This window comes from Anarhichas minor, unplaced genomic scaffold (assembly GCF_050575085.1).
Source record: "Anarhichas minor isolate MPS153535 unplaced genomic scaffold, ASM5057508v1 ptg000026l, whole genome shotgun sequence".
NCBI classification, from domain to species: Eukaryota; Metazoa; Chordata; class Actinopteri; order Perciformes; family Anarhichadidae; genus Anarhichas; species Anarhichas minor.
This window is the reverse complement of record NW_027466472.1, coordinates 14,482,226-14,498,256: the sequence shown is the minus strand read 5'-3', so window position 1 is coordinate 14,498,256 and position 16,031 is coordinate 14,482,226. Positions and strand designations below refer to the sequence as shown.

At 42.8% G+C, this 16,031-nt stretch overlaps 1 protein-coding gene across 1 annotated transcript; it reads right to left on the bottom strand.

Moving 5' to 3' along the window:
- Window positions 1-1,340: 1,340 nt before the first annotated feature.
- Window positions 1,341-15,339, bottom strand: hnf1ba (HNF1 homeobox Ba). The gene is made up of 10 exons (XM_076100835.1): window positions 14,954-15,339; window positions 12,932-13,131; window positions 12,343-12,610; window positions 12,016-12,245; window positions 6,452-6,606; window positions 5,098-5,224; window positions 4,831-5,013; window positions 4,091-4,218; window positions 3,668-3,712; window positions 1,341-1,361 (listed from the first exon to the last, which is right to left on the bottom strand). The coding sequence occupies exons 1-10, from the start codon at window positions 15,337-15,339 to the stop codon at window positions 1,341-1,343; spliced, it is 1,743 nt and encodes a 580-aa protein (XP_075956950.1).
- Window positions 15,340-16,031: the final 692 nt, after the last annotated feature.

Here is a 16,031-nt window from a genome sequence, read left to right as displayed (position 1 = left end):
TTCCTGTATGATTAGAGCAGCTGCTGTCACAACACTGCCCTCTGTCATGTCTCTCTCCTTCACAAAATACCAGACTAATTTGACTGTTTTGTTTCAGAATACTTGTCAATATTTCCATTCTAACCCTGGGGGGGGGGGGGTCCTGGTGTATGATGAGGAGTTATTAACAATATTTGTCCAATTTGGTATCTCTTCACATTGAGGCAGGAAGTGGGAGGAGGAGAGGGCGGGTGAGTCCCATTCCTGAAATTCACCTGAACCTGTGTGTGCAAACAACACGGAGGGGAAGGCCACCAGTTAGAGTGTGTGAGTCAGTCCTCCCACCACAGACTTTGCTGGCTGACTCTTATTCTTTGGCATATTTGTCACACATTCATCCATCTGCTTCTGTTATGTTACAGGCAGCTTCATCAACAGCAACTCCAGCATACAGTTTATACTGTATGCTATGGGCTAATTGTTGGTGACTTCGCTGATAGTGCATAATTCATTTCCAGTCTCAGGTGTGTGGAGTTCTGTGCAGACTCCGTTATACAAAGAATTGCGTACACCTTTTGGACGCATTGCATAGTCCTTTTTAAGATTGTCAAAGTCTTTTCAATCACAGTATACACATTGAACAACTCCTGAAAGGATGAATCCCTCACATTAATCACCTGCACTAATGCTAGCACAGTAAAGCTGAGTGTGAAAGAATAATATGGAAGACTTCTTTAAGGCCCAGTGAGAATGTCAAATGCACGCGCAAGATCAATACGTGGTTATTGTGATTGTCACACAGTTCTGCTCACGTGCAAGACAATTTGTTTTGGCATCCAGGAACTTGTTGTGAGTCTTTCAGCCTTCACAGAGGCTAATCACTGTCTCTGTTAAGTTTCAGGGTGTCTTCATGTTCCCACCTTAAATCACAGAGTAATATAAGTTGTCCCAGAGCCTTCATTCAAGTCTGTGCCACCACAGTCTGTGAGCCATATTTGGGTGCTTGGTTTTTGTTCCATTGTAATGTCAGAAAAGAGGACGGCGGGTGGCATAAAAAACTGAATACTGTTTGTTTTCAAAGCTTGTGTTAAAATCATCTCTGTTGATCATGTGTGTGCGGCAGAGGGGGAATCCAGTCTCCTCACTGTCAGGTGCAGCGAGTTTTTGTTTTTCTCCCCCTCTGTCCCCGTTTCTCATTTTCACCGCTTGGCCCACCGTCGTCGCCGCTCCTCCAGTTTTGTTGACCGACTCGTCATCCAGCGCGGCGTTGCTGGTTATTAAGAGTTGTCGTGGTTACCGCGGTGAGAGGGTGGAAAAATGTGCTCCCGTTGCTGGGCACCGAGGAAGTCAGGTGGACGCTCTCACCAAGCTTGAAGAGGACACTGAAAGGAGGAGAGAAATGTGAGACGAAGTAGACCTGCGTTACATAAAACAATAAATACAATCTGTCCAGTAACACAGGTAGCCTTTGTACAAAGTGCATCAAGGCTTCCTGAAAGTGACAAATTAAACCTACGTTAATACCAGTAGTGGGAAGTAACTTAGTACAGCTTTGAGGTGAGTTTTTCCATTTTATGCTACTTTATACTTCCACGCCATAACATTTTTATTACACTTTTTAATCCACTACATTTATTTTACAGCTATTGTTGCTTTTCAGTTGAAGATTGTACAAAACATATCATTTTATAAAATATGATGCATTATTATAGGTTAAACTATGATGCAGTTTTTAGAATTAGCTCCACCGTGACCAAACTACAATGTTAAAGTGCCATTTACATCAATAATATTACATGGACAGGATGTATGTTTCCTTTTCCTACTTTAGGTACAGTCAGTACAAAGCGTTGCTGAAGTAAAATTAGGAATGCAGGACTTTTACATGCAATGGAGTATTTTTATAGTGTGGTACTTTTACTTAAGTAAACGATTCAAATACTTCTTCCACCACTGGTAAACACATCACCCCTGCACCTTCATGTGCCACACCTGACCAAATACATTCCTCGTCCCTCTTTCTCCCGACTCTCAAAAGCCTTGTTTCCATTGAAATGCTCTGTTTTTTTGGATTGTTTGTGGAATTTATTTTTCCACCTGCCTCTTCAGGGGTGGAGGCAGGTGACCCTGGTGTGACCCTGCGGCCAGCAAACAGCTTCACCTGATAAAGGTGACCCGCAGGGTAGGACTTGAGTCATTAGACGCCGGGCTCTGAGCCGAGGTGAGGCTGAAACAGACGCAGGTATAATGGAGGGTTCTCGGTAAACAATGATCGTTATAAACCCTGAGCGTGCTAGTCGTGTCACGAGAAGAAGGCTGCCCCATCCAAATAAAGTCCTGATAAGAAAATACCTGGGAGGGCCTACTAGCTAATTGCTCTCTAAATAAATGTGTTTGTGAAATGCCACAGTGTGATGCTGCCAGTGGTGGAAAGTAACCACCAGTACATCTACTCAAGTACTGCACCTAAGCACAATTTTGAGGTACTTGCGCTTAACAAATGTGAAAATGTGCTGCTTTTCTTGGTAGCATTTTAGAGTAAATTTAATAGTTTTGGGTTTTGGACTGCTGGCCAGACAATACAAAACATTTGATGAAGTCACCACAGGCATTTACACTGTTTTTTTAATGGAAATAATCAAATGAAAAATAATTGTTAATTGTTAAACCAATGGTTCCCAACTTTTTTGCCTTCTGACTCGTTAATCCTCTTGTCAGGTCAATCTTTAATTAACATAAATCAGATTTGCTTCATCAAATATCTAAACACTCCATAATTCTACAATATTTGAAGTATTGAAGTATTCCTTGGGTATGTTATCACAACGGAGATCTATCATCAAACGTATGAAGCGATTTAGAATTTATAAATCCTAATATGTGAATATTCAGTCTGGAGAATTCATACCTCGTGGTTTTTTTACACAGGTAAAGGATTTAAAAATACTTCTTCCACCATTGGGTACAGTGTTTATTACAGCATACACCTGAATTGTTTTGCAACAGTGTATCAATAAATATCTGATTGACCCCGTCGAAAGAGCAACACCCTGACCAAAATGCATCTATATTTCGAAGCCTCAGAGAGTTTTGTTTTACTTCCTTCCTCCACTGAGGATGCACCGCTCTGAGCGATCATCCCATCATCCCATCTGTCGGTCAGTAGCGCGGCGGTACGAGTGCTCTGCCTCAGCGTGGGAAATTGAGCGTGTGAAAGCACCATGGACAACATTTCAGGCTAGAGCGATCACTGAGAGCAGGGAGAAGTAGGAAAGAGGAAGAGGTGTAATTACCCCACCACCCCCATCTCATCTCCAGCCTCACTGTAGCATGGAGGAAAGTAGCAGCGCACCAGGCTTGAGAACTTTGATTAACAGCGGGGCTCATTTCCTGATCGCAGAGGTAACTCTCAGCAGGGAGATGAAAGTGAAAGGAGGCAGCATTAATCAGGAGGCGTTCGGGCTGAGGGAGCAGGTGATTGATTAGACGTCTGTTTAAGAGGAAATAGGAATTCTGAGGAGTATACTTTCCATATATCTACCTCGTCTATTAGTTTGGAGGCAAATTAAAGCATTTGAACATCAGCAACAGCCCCAACAGTAGAACAAGCAGTGTGCAGGGCTACTTAAAGTATTTGGTCATTTTACTCATTTAAAATGTGTGACAGAACAGATACAATTATATTTACCCAGGAGAGGCCCCCGAGTTGCACCATCTTGTTTACAGTACCGTCCTAATGTGACAGGAATTAAACAGGTCAACACACAATCATAACGCACACACTTCTCCCTGTCATTATTTAGTTCCTGCTACTATGTGTGTGCTTTTCGACTGTGTAGTTTCTCTCTATCAGTACAGGGTGAGGGTGATTTGTATCAATAGGTGATGCGTGAGCTAATCAAGTGTTACAGCACTTTTTTACAAAAGAGAGATTTGATGAAAGGATAATTCTATACGTTGCAAAATGAATTACACCAAAAACTGCAAAAACATCTCAGATTTACTGCTGATTCTCATGCAGATTACCCGACACTGATCACAGACTTTCACAGTAGCAGGCAGGCAGAGGTGAGAACATGCATCTAACTGAGGCCTCTGTGATGTGACTGACCGTCTTGTTTGAGGACATGGAGCTGAGGGTGCTGAGGGTGCTGAGGCTGTTGCCGTCTGTGACGACCATGGCCGAGGGGAAACGTGACGGGTGGGAATATTGCGGTGGCTCTTGCTTGTGAGGATACACTGCAAAGGAAAGTCGGACAGATACGAGATAGATAAGAATTAAACACTTGTACATGGATTTTGTTTTTTAAAAGTACCAGGTTTCAAGGTTGATATCAGGTTTAAAGCAACTGCAGATACTAAAGGAACAAGAGAAGTATGATTTAATCCAAAATGTGGTATGAGTGCAACCGGTATTTGTATCTAGTGAGTGGAGCCCCTTTCTTTTTCTGTTTTTAGAATTGAGAGACAGTTTGGAAATCATGTGTCAATGTATGACACCAAAATGGAATTTGGGTGAGAACATTAATGACTATTAATGAAGTAATAAGTTATAATAGGATTGGTTCCCAATATGGGAATCGTACCCCTTAAAGGGTCCCCAAGATAACTAGCAGGATAGGAGAGAATCAAAAACATATTTCCTCCACACCTCCACACTTTACGCTTTTAGGCCTCTAGAGTTACTGAAATGAAACAAATTTAAAACAGTTTTAACTGCTCACAGAGTAAACTGTAGCTTTTAAAGCCACACAAGCCCAAAAGCTTTTGAACCCATGATATAACTGATAGGCAAAGCACACTAGAGGCTTGCATCCAAAGATGATGAGAGAACAAATGAGTGTTACTGACTGTGCGAGTGTGTGACAGTAGCCATGAACGGCTGCTGACTCATGTGGCTGGGGGACTGCTGCATCAGGCTCTGCTGGTGGGGGCTGTGGAGCTGATGGGAAAACTGCACCGGCTGCAGCGCCGCTAGGCTGCCCGTCACGCTGTTGATCACTGGCACCGTCTGAGATTGCGATGAGTTTAAACCTAGTGAGACAGAGCGAAACCTCAGTCAAAACATGCCGTGATGGAATCAATTCAAAGACTTCCACTTCTTGATTGAAGACTTACTCTGTGTTATGGCCATGACTCCAGATAGAGGCATGATGAGGTTCTGTGTCTGCTGATGGCTGTGATGGGAACTGTGGATGTTGGTCAGTGTGCTGACCGGGGGAAGACCTCCGCCTGAACCTGAAATCTGGGGAAAGATGAAGGAAATCGATACAATTAGAGTTCCAATTTATTGCTGTAATGTTTTATGACAAACTACCCCACTTAAAGTTATGAGTGTCTGCTATGTAAATTCACATAAATGTGTTTTCAAAGTGAAACAGATGTTGGCAGCTAAACAATCAACAGACATAAATGTTGACTTAGTTCAGATTCTTTTGTACGACACTGTACTTGTGTAACTCCACTCACACACAGCACACAAGAAAATACTGATAAGAAACAAAAGGTCAAGAAGAAAAAGAATCATTCTAAAAAATGTCAGCAGAAGAATATGCATGAGTTTTTGTAGCACAGTGACAGTGTCTGTACACCTGCGTGTTGGTTCATGTGAATGATTACGTGAATATTTGCAAAAAACAACATCTATGCATTTGCAGTAATAGCTATCTGGATCCTCCCACTCGGCGGGGCAGCGACTATTTGACTACCGCCAGCTGCCCAAAAACGACAGGCCGGCCAAACACACATCTGCAAATAAGATACTGTCAGCTCTGACCTGCTGTAAAATACACAGACTGTGGTCATTTCACTTAGTGTCGCTCCAAAAGACAGAAGTATTTTGATCTGACAGGGAAGTTATTGACCTTCAGTTACATGACATTATATTTTATGTGACCCTGAACAAGATAAGTAGTTCAAACGGTAGAACTTATGGTTGTATGGTAATTCAATTTTGGTCCAAAGAAAAATATTATATTTTGACGGTAAATCACACATCTCAAAAGTTTTGTTGCACCACGACTCAAACGCTATGGACCAGTGCACAGGTTTCCTTGTCACTGATCAAATATTGGACTAGGGCAGAAGGGAGAAACTCTGAAGTAGACAAAAACAAAAAGAACACATTGGGTATAATCAAATGTTGGCGTCATTTCTCTGGAAGAACAAGCAGGGCTCCACCCGTGGCTCCTCTTTGCGAGGCATTTAATCAATAAGAAAAGAATGTTTCTTTGTCCGATTTATTGGCTGATGCCTGCACACTCTGGTCTGGTGAAGGCTGTGTGCTAGTCCAGCCGTGGCCTGCCACCCCAGCTCCACCTTTCAAACAGAGCAGCACAATGTGCTAATTGTTGGCTCTTGGCCGTGGGTCCATGGGAGAAGAGGTTCAGGAACCTGCTTTGTACGTTTATGCTAAACGCAGGCCGGGCCTTATCTAATCTGAGGCCATGAGGGCCCAGGTGTGTTCACTCACCATCTTGGCGTCAGGTGACAGCAGACTGTGGCTGTGGTCCAATCCTCCCGGAGACACCTGCTGGAGCACCGACTGGCTGGTCGCCATCGGGTTGCTGCTGTGGTGGCTGATGGTCGTGGAGGAGGTAACCTCACCGGGGCCTTGGCTGTAACGCACTGAGAGAGAGAGAGAGAGAGAGAGAGAGAGAGAGAGAAAGTTAGTTTCACTTGTCGCATCCTACAACTATAACAGCTGTTGTGTCCTACAACTATAAGAGTTATGTAGAGCGGAGAGATAGCAGTGCAGGCCTCATTCTGTGCTGACAAACACTGCTGTCACTCCAATCTACCTGCTCTTTGACGCAGACGGGGGAGGCCAGAGCAAACAAACACAGTGACCCGTCTGCTGCTATCTGCGTAGCTCAGCCAAGGCCATTCACCGCGTTCACTCGCTCACAACAGAACTCCCATCAGACTCTCTGATCAGCACACAAATGCTACTAATGGTGTTCTTAATTGCGTCAGTGTGAAGTTTCACCAGAAGTACTCAGATCCTTTACTTAAGCAAAAAGTACCAATTAGATGATGTAAGTCCTGCAAACAATTAAATAAATAAGATATTTCCAGTGTTTTCCACAAAATGTGTTGAAGTAGTTCTTATGTGTGTTATATTATTATATATGACATTGTCAGATTGGTAATACTGATGCATCAATGTGTAAGCAGCATTGTACTGTTGTAGCTGCTCGAGGTGGAGCTAGTTTGAACTACTTTATATACAGTTTGTTAGTTTAGTTCAGTGATTTCTAACCTAGGGGTCGCACTCCCTCCAAAAGGTCACAAGATAAATGTGAGAGGGAGATGACGGCAAAAAAGAATTTCTGCAACATAAATTTCTCTAATCTTTGATTTTTTGTGAAATATTGGATAATTGTACCTTTTTCAGCCTAAAAATAATCGCAGAGGTGTATTTTGTAAATTTATCATATTTTTTTATGTAAAATGTTTTACATTTTAAGAGAAAATAAATACTAGAATAGTAGTAGAGTAGAAGGATAAAGTGGAAGATTTAAAAAAGACCCTAAAAATTCTACGTACAGTGCTCAAGTAAATGTACGTTTTGTGTTATTTTTACATCTCCACGGTGAGGTTTCAATGAAAATGAAATTCTTCTTTTCGTGCCATCACTTAATCCTGTGTCTAGACTTCTTGTTGTCTCTCACTGGAGGCCCAAAGGAATGCTTCACCCCACCACAACCGACAATCCAATGCCTGTTTGCCGATGCAGGCCCCCTCTGATACCAACAGAGTAAACATTACACAATTACAAGCAATGTCAAACACATTCTTATCCTGTGGTCTCAGCCCCACACAGACACAGAGAGCGTCCCTCCCTCAGTGACAGCGTAGAGACAGACTGTGTTTGCGCTCAGATCTCCCTTCTTCCCCGAGCCCTTCGTCCCTGACCCAGGTGTGACAGCCTGAACGGCCTGTCGAAGTCGGTCAGACTTGTAAGGATGCATTGATATGCAGCCATTTTTAGATAAAAGGGAGGGAGAGGCACTGACACTAAATGTGACCAATAAGGGTGACATTGTTTTCTTGTTGCTGCAGGATGTGTTTGCAGATCTGACAGTTTGCTTCAGGTGCCAGGGCACACAAATCTTTTTGTTATCCTGAAATCCTGCTGTTGGAACTCGTACAGATTCATGTATATCAACGCATAATATGTCACAGCAGTTATTGTAATAATCTTACATAAGATTCCGCACATTTAAAGCAATACTTTGACATTTTCGGACATACAAGCTGAGAGTTAGCTCTCGGCAAGATGGCAAACAAGCGTATTTCCCATACTGTTGAACTATTCCTTTGACTACAGACACTTAAAATACAGATACCGCAATGTCTGAAGCCACAGCGCTATATTTCATCCTCTAAAGTACCTATCCTCCATTTTGTTCAGACCACAGACTTCATATTGTCTTCTGCAACCTTCTAGCAACCCCACAACACTCCACCATGCCTTGTAAACACTGCCGCAGAACAATAAAGCACTCCATTGGACTCATGACCCCCATTGCCACACAATAGAGGAGGACTCATAAAAAGGCAGTTATCTCGGGGCTGGACGACCTCTTAAAGTGTCAGACACAGAAAAGGATGCTATTCAGGCCAGTTTTGTTTCTTTGGTTTCGGCAGTAATCCAGCTGCACGGAGCCTCGGAATAAGTAAAAACGACTTTCACAATCTGAACTAAGAAACTCTGCATTAGAAAGCAAGTTTTTTAGAGACACACTTTAGTTTCTGTAAAACTACAGATTTGCTTTGACAAGATGGGACAATCCAAGAAACACTGAGGCGTCTTTTTCGAGAGCAGGGGGGAGGGCGAGAACTTCAGAGGGGGAGTGGTAGCAAGGATCTTCAGCAGGTTTTAAAGGCCCTAGCTCCCTGTGTGACCCATGTTATATCAAAGCCTGCCTCCCCAACCCCAGGCAGTGCTCATTGTAGTGCCGCTGCATATGACAGACCTCCTGGGTCTCTGCAGGACATATCCAGTCTCTTCTTTGTGGCTCTCTGGGAGTCACAGAGCAGTGGAAAGTGCAGAGCTAGGCCATTATTTTCTGTGTCAGTTTGTGTGTGTGTGTGTGTGTCTTGTTTCAAGCTAGCCTGAGGTGACGGAAAGCGACACAACCCACGGATAATCCCCCCCACTGCTGTGTCTGATCAGGAACTTCTGAGTCTGCTAGTTTTGTAACGTGCCGAATGATGCAGCTCAGCAATGATTCTATTTAATGGTGACTTCAGCTGCTGAACTATCAGTGCTGCAAGAAGTACTAATCTAAAAATACTCCATCACAAGTTAAACTCTTGCATTCAGAATCCTATGCAAGTAAAAGTACATAAGGATTGGCAAAATGTACTTAAAGAATCAAAAGTAAAAGTACTTGTCAAGCAGAAAAGCGGCCCCTGGGATAGAAGTATGATTATATTTTAAATTATGAGACTGTGTCAGCTGGGATCGGCTCCAGGGCAATCGGAGGGCGGGCACTACACTTCTGTAACGCCTGTCGGGACGCCGTTATCAGCTGTAACCACCAAATGAGAGCAGGGCAGAGCGGCGGCCATGAGCTAGCCAGGGGATATCTCTTTGGTGGAGCAGCTCACAACTTGACATCTGAAAAAACTGACAAGGGGCCCCAACTAGACAGATTTTTTGTTAGATTTGGAAAGAAGCGTTTAATCCTTAACGGTATTTTGTAAGATTAATCTGTGTTTTTTTTAGGTAAAATCTTGTCTCAGCTATTAAACACAAAATATACGTTTAAATAACAATATTTACCTTTGTAGAGGAGTAAATGTATAGGTTAAAATACAATGAAAATACTCAAATAAGTACTAGCGTAAATGTACTTACTCACTTCCCACTACCGCAAACAACCTTTTCTTTAGATTATTTTATTATGTTAAATGCATAATTATTATTGTAATTATTAAATTCATGAGAAAATCTATCATTATACAGTTATTATATATATATATTTTTGATTTAGTCTGCATATCTGTGACATTAACTAACTAGCGGAGGTTAATGCTTCAAAGTAAAATGCCATAAATAAGATGAATTACTTGAGCTCAGTAAACGTTGTTAGCGGATGAAAAGCAGGTAAATATTACATGGGAAAACACAGGTGCGTGCACACATACGCCTTCTGACAAACGATGTAATCTGCCTGAGTTCAGTTTCATTTCTGAAAGTAAAAAAGTTCACCACCAAAACTGCACGTCACACTGTTTGACTGTCTATCCAGTTGTGACCGACTGATCAACGAACTGAAACAGAATCAATAAAAACTCCCAAAGTAAGAGGAGTTCCTTTGATCCGACCCAGCGGTGACCTCTCTCGTATGACTGAAGGTGTGGCGACAGTTTAGAGAGGGGGGGTTGACTCGGTTTCTCTCTAGGCGAAGAAGGGGTCATCAGTCCTGTCTGGCCAGAAAAGGGCCTATACCCCAGTGGACAGCTCATGCTGCTCCAAGTCTGCACCCAGCCTCAGCAACTATGCCAATGCCCATAAAGATGAGGGGGGAGGCTTTAAAATCAGTCCTCCCCAAGGCCCAGCAGAGATAAATGAACCTAGGTTACAGTCACTGCAGTCTTCTAATACACCACAGACAATGGGACCTCCTGCTGAGGCAGAGTATAGAGAGTAGAAGTCAGAGGAGCCCCTTATCAAAGGCCTAGGAGATGTAGTAGCAAAGGATTTTAATTGTCCATTAAGCATGCATAATACAGGCCGTGCCCTAGCAACGCAATGAGACGCCCTGCTGGGATATTATTGTCAGGCCAGAGTCTGACACTGAAAAACAGCTGATGCTGTCGGCAGGATGCCAGCAGGACACCATGTAAGCAGCCAGCTGAGGGGCTTTTTTGTGGGGAGAGCAAACTGTTTTCCACCACGCACCGACCCTTCCCTTCTGCAACCTCATCGCTGACCCTCTGGCTTGGCAACCTGAGGTCAATGCCTGGTCAGGTGTTCTGAGCAACAACAAGACAAAAAAAAAAAACTCAAGCAAACAGACAATCACCAAAGGTAAAAGAGCAAGGCAAGGCAAACAGTTTGTTTTCCCTTCAAAGCTTGCTCGTGTTCGAACACGAGAGGACAACAATAGGCTCTGAGCGAGACTCTCAAATCACAGTTTTATGGCGGGTGAGTGATGGCACGGAGGATAATGCTCTGCGAGGCCTATCAGCTTTGTTTTTATGTCGTATACGCCAGGTAGACTTAGTCAATACCAATTACTGCAAATGCAAACATCAGGTTAGGGTGAAATGGCCGGAGCAATAACGCACGGCCTTTCCTTGTTTTGGAGACTCTCTGAGCGATGTCATTAGCAACCTGCATGGGAGGAGGACATGTGGAAACGACGGCGTCATGTCGAGGTAACCTGGATGTGTCTGTCCCCCCCTCCCTGACCCTGGCCTGACCCTGGCCTGTCACAGGATTGCTGCCCTTTGTGTCATGCTCCTCCATGCTGACTTTGGAGTGGAGATTGCAGGTACAATGTGGATTGTTCTCAGTGTGTTTTCAAAGATCAGAATAACAATGGCATTTGCTCAGCTCACTCACTCACGCTCATTGATCACTTGTCCCCTCTTTCTCTGCCTCTCTGATCACATCAACTGCGCTTAGTATTTTCACGTCGAAGAAAACGGCTGCTTTGCGCTATTACCGAAAATGTAGGCGTAAACACTGAAAATGTAATGCGGTGTGTGGTCACGTGAAATCTTTCAACATCAATGATGAATCTGCACACATAACATTTAAAGCATAACTCCACCGATTTTACACATCAAAGTCTGATGTAGGCGCCGGGTTTTGATAAAGACAAAGAATGTGTGGAATAAAAAAGACAATATCTCGCGTTGCTGTATTCATTTTGAGATTTTTCTGTCCGACGGTGTTATAGGAGTCCAACCTTAAATGGGTGGACTACTCTTTTAAAGAAAAATCTGTCAGCATGACACATGTTGGCTCTCTGTGATGCTGAACTGCATGCAAAGCAATGCCACTTGGCATCTTACTGGGAGGTGAAATGCTGGTCTGGGGATGATGTGGCGAGTTGTGGGACAGCAGAGGGTTCATGATGAGGGGGTGGGGCGGTACGGTGATGGCATCCATTGCCAACTTCTGCCTGAAGGCTTCCTCCTTACGCCGGTTGGCAAACCAGTTATATACCCGCACTTCAGTGACCAGATTAGAGCCGAGGCCCTGAGCTTTGGAGGGGGAGACGCCTCTCTGAAGACACTCGGCTCTGCAGGAAACAGATGAACAGGGTGAAAAATTGGGGTTGGTTTTTGTTTGGGGGACATTTTTCAAAGACGGTGGAGGAAGGTGTCATGTTTATCTACCTGTTGCACTCTTCTACCAAAGCTTCCCTCTCCTCCTTGCTGGGGTTCTTCTGGCGTTCATAGGCCTGGTACAGGATTTGCTGGGATGCAGGCCCCCATTTGAAACGGTTACGTCTCATTTTCTTGCAGGAGGGTTCGCTGCCGACCTCTTCACCTGGCTGACCCATGCCCTGACCGGACGGGTTGAACTCTGGGAAAAAAAACACCGGATCCTGATTGCCTTTGTCTGTCATGTTGCCCATAGAGCCTTGCACTGCCTGGTTGAACTCTGCAAAACAAGAAGAGGTACATTTAATAAAACTCTAATAAAGCTTTCTTTTAAAACCACAAAAGGAAAATACACATTTGTAAAAGGATAAGTTAGTTATGTACATAATAGTGGTGTTTTCTGTCCATAAATCATATGTATTTCCTTTGGATGCCTTATGACAGAATGTAGGTGCTGTATATGTCACCCAGCATGATCAGGAAATGTCCAACCCAAAATTGATATCCCTACAGGTGTTATGCCCAAATAAAGTGCAGCGCTTTTGCCAAGTACACATTATACGCCGGGGCCAAGCTGTGAGAAACTCAAATATTAACTTACGTTGGAGAATTTCCCGCTGTTTCCTGACATACCAGGTGTAGAGGGCCGCTCGCTTCTGTGTTTTCATGGGCGTGCCTTTGTTGAGGTGCTGGGAGAGGTGAGACTGGTTCAGCCCTGTGACGTCCACCACCTCCCGTTGGGGGATGTTGTGCTGCTGCATGTAACCTTTGATCATGCGGGCAGCGCGCCATGGATCCTCTCTGGGTTCAGATAAAACACAGGAGCAGAAAACACTCATTTCACCACTGAACTAATCGCAGCTTCAGAGGGAAGTCGTAAATAGCAAAAACACCTTTACTCACGGCTGAAACAAAGTTTTTGGTCTATTTCATGCTATTAAAATAATGTAAACACATGACGAAATTATTCATGCAGGTGGAATTTGGTTAGATTTGTTGATATTAAAATTAGCTCATTTATATGTATACGAAATATGGAAATATTCTGATGGAACACACATGAACTTGTTCCTTTCCTTTAGGTTGACTGTTTTTTAGGGCCTCAAGTTTAAAGGGGAAGTCCCTTCAAAGACGACCGTTTATCATTGCGACCTATTCGATAGGCTGTACATATTTTCAAAGGTTCAAGTGGTTTCAGCCAGGTTGAGAAATTTGGACCTAGTATTTGTTGCCTGAACGCATGATTTCAGCCTGGAAACAGTTGGATTAGGTTTGTGTACATTTAAAAACTGTGAAACAAATCTTCAGACAGCTCGACATAACTTCAAACTTAGGAAAAAGATATTTGTCAGATAATTTAATAGTATTTGGAAAAAATGATAATACTTAACATCAGTCTACATAATATATATAGTGTAATGTATATATGTATATAGCCTATATTTAAATACTAAATAAATGCATTTGTTAAAAGAAGATCAGATATTCTTTAAATAATAATCAAAGGAACTTCTGGTCAGGATTGTATACTTGTCAGTAATATTAAGGATATTAATCTCAAAGAAAGGCAAAGTTCAGTAAAGAATATATATTTTTCGTTTCAAATAAATTACATTTTATTATATTCACATGAACGTCGCATGCATATATGTATCATTAAAACATGCTCTTACCTGTATAATTAGCGGTTCAAATTATTCATTCATAACTCCAATTTCTGCAGCAGTATGACATCGTATAGCAAAAATATATTCGGGTGTAAAACGGATCCGAGATTAGCAGGCCTGACACACTGACATCGGTAATTATAGCAAATCTACACACATCTGTTTGTTTTGGAGAATGTGGAGGCCTGCATCTAAGTCTGCGGGTTAAGTGGGATATGTTAGTTTATAACTTTTGACAATGAATAACCAGATCTCCAGTCACTCTAATCACACGCCACTGTGTATCTTTCAGTTGATGATTTATAGAATAAAATTAATAATAACTTAACTACACGTGGGTTAGTTTTGATATTCTTCCGGTCCGTGTTAGGACCTCAAATATTAGTTTTACAGTGAATCAAGTGGTTTGAGTGGATTAAAGGGATTAGAAGCATGAGGTCCAATTAGGACGTTTTCGCACGATGTGTTTACTGACACGTGAATAAATGGAAATAATACAACTGTTACATTGTAAGTAATAACTATACACTTAAATTGATGTTATATTTATTATTGAGAATGTATTATCGTATTTAATAATATGTTCTATCTAAATTCTCAGCCAGAATTGTTTTTGTTTTTTAGGTGGAGTAGGCCTATAGTTAATAATAAATATATCTAAGTGCAGCTGATATTTTCCAAAGGTAAAGAAAGTATAACCCACGTGGAAAATTAGATTGTGAAAACAGAACCGCGGCGGGTTATTTCAAAATAATTGTAAACAAAGAAGGGAAATTACTTTTATATATAAAGGTCGATTCATATAATTGTAGGCTTCATTTTCTAACCTTTAAAACGAAAACAAATAGAGCATTTGATGTGAGTTAAAGCAAATTCCACCCCGCATACTGTGATTGAAATAGATTTAAACTAGTTTTTCACACTTTTGAAAAACGTCCGATAACATAGGAACTTACGCCAACATGCGATCCACCTCCGCCCTCTGCTCGGCGGCCTCCTCCGTGTTGAGCGACTGGAGCTCCTTCAGTATCGGCGGGGTGTCGTAGTCGTCCCCGTCCCCGTCCTCGGAGCCCTCGTCCCCGGACATCTTGCCCTTGTTGTGGCCGTTGGTGAGCGTGTGGAAGACGGGCTTCGAATCGACGTCCACCCCGTTCATTTTGCCGTTCTGAGGAGGAGCGGGGGACATGGGCAGGCTCTCCAGTTTTACTCCAAAGCCAGGCGGACTGGGGTCCATATCATCCAGGGCCTGGATCAGAACATCTTTGGTAACTCCTGAGTCCAGCAGGGCGCTGAGGAGCTCCTGCTGGAGAGATGTCAGCTTGGATACCATTTTTGAGAACATTAAAAACTCAACATAGGCCTGCTGTTTGCGCGCTGCAGCAGAGGGGAAAGGGGAGGAAACAGAGGGATAATAAACAAAGTAAAAAATAAAGTTCCTGTCTTCCTCTCTGCTCCAGTGATGTGGGGAGATTGCGGCTGCTGACACCTGCTCCGACAAGCTGCTTCACTTCCCTGTTGAAGGGGAGGATGGAGCTAGTTTCTCATGATGCTTTCAGAGTGCAGGGGGATATAAAACGTGGTAATGAGTGGGCCGGCTGATGGGAGCCTTATGTAAATCCAGTGAATAAGGCCCTCTCTGGGCCGAGGTAGACATGTGTTTACACTGCTGCACTGCTGCTTTTATTGGCTCCCCTTATCAGCAAAACTTTCATGGACTTTGGACCATGTTGTATATGCCATAAAGACTTTTAAGAAAGGCGAGCTGCACATATTCACACTGCTGGATCTTTTATTCCAGTTGTAGGCCTTGACGTAGTTGACGTAGTTCGGCGAGTAGAAGCAACATCTTGTGTATTTATTTGACTAATTATTTAGGTTTTCAAGTACTCTCATTATTACTTAATGGGCTAATCGTATAGGTGTTAATAGCTGTCGTTGTTCTCATTAATTCAGCTTGTTTCCTTTAATGAAGCCAAATAAACGCATTCGTTTTAGGCAAATAGTCTCACATGACGGGGCCATATAAATGCTTAT

Coding starts and splice junctions, on each gene's coding strand:
- hnf1ba (XM_076100835.1), bottom strand. CDS start 15,339: ATGTTCTCAAAAATGGTATCCAAGCTGACATCTCTCCAGCAGGAGCTC. Junction 6,607..12,015: donor GACCAGCATTTCACCTCCCA/GTAAGATGCCAA, acceptor TCTCTCTCTCAG/TGCGTTACAGCCAAGGCCCC. Junction 4,219..4,830: donor TACTGTCACACACTCGCACA/GTCAGTAACACT, acceptor TTTCCTTTGCAG/TGTATCCTCACAAGCAAGAG.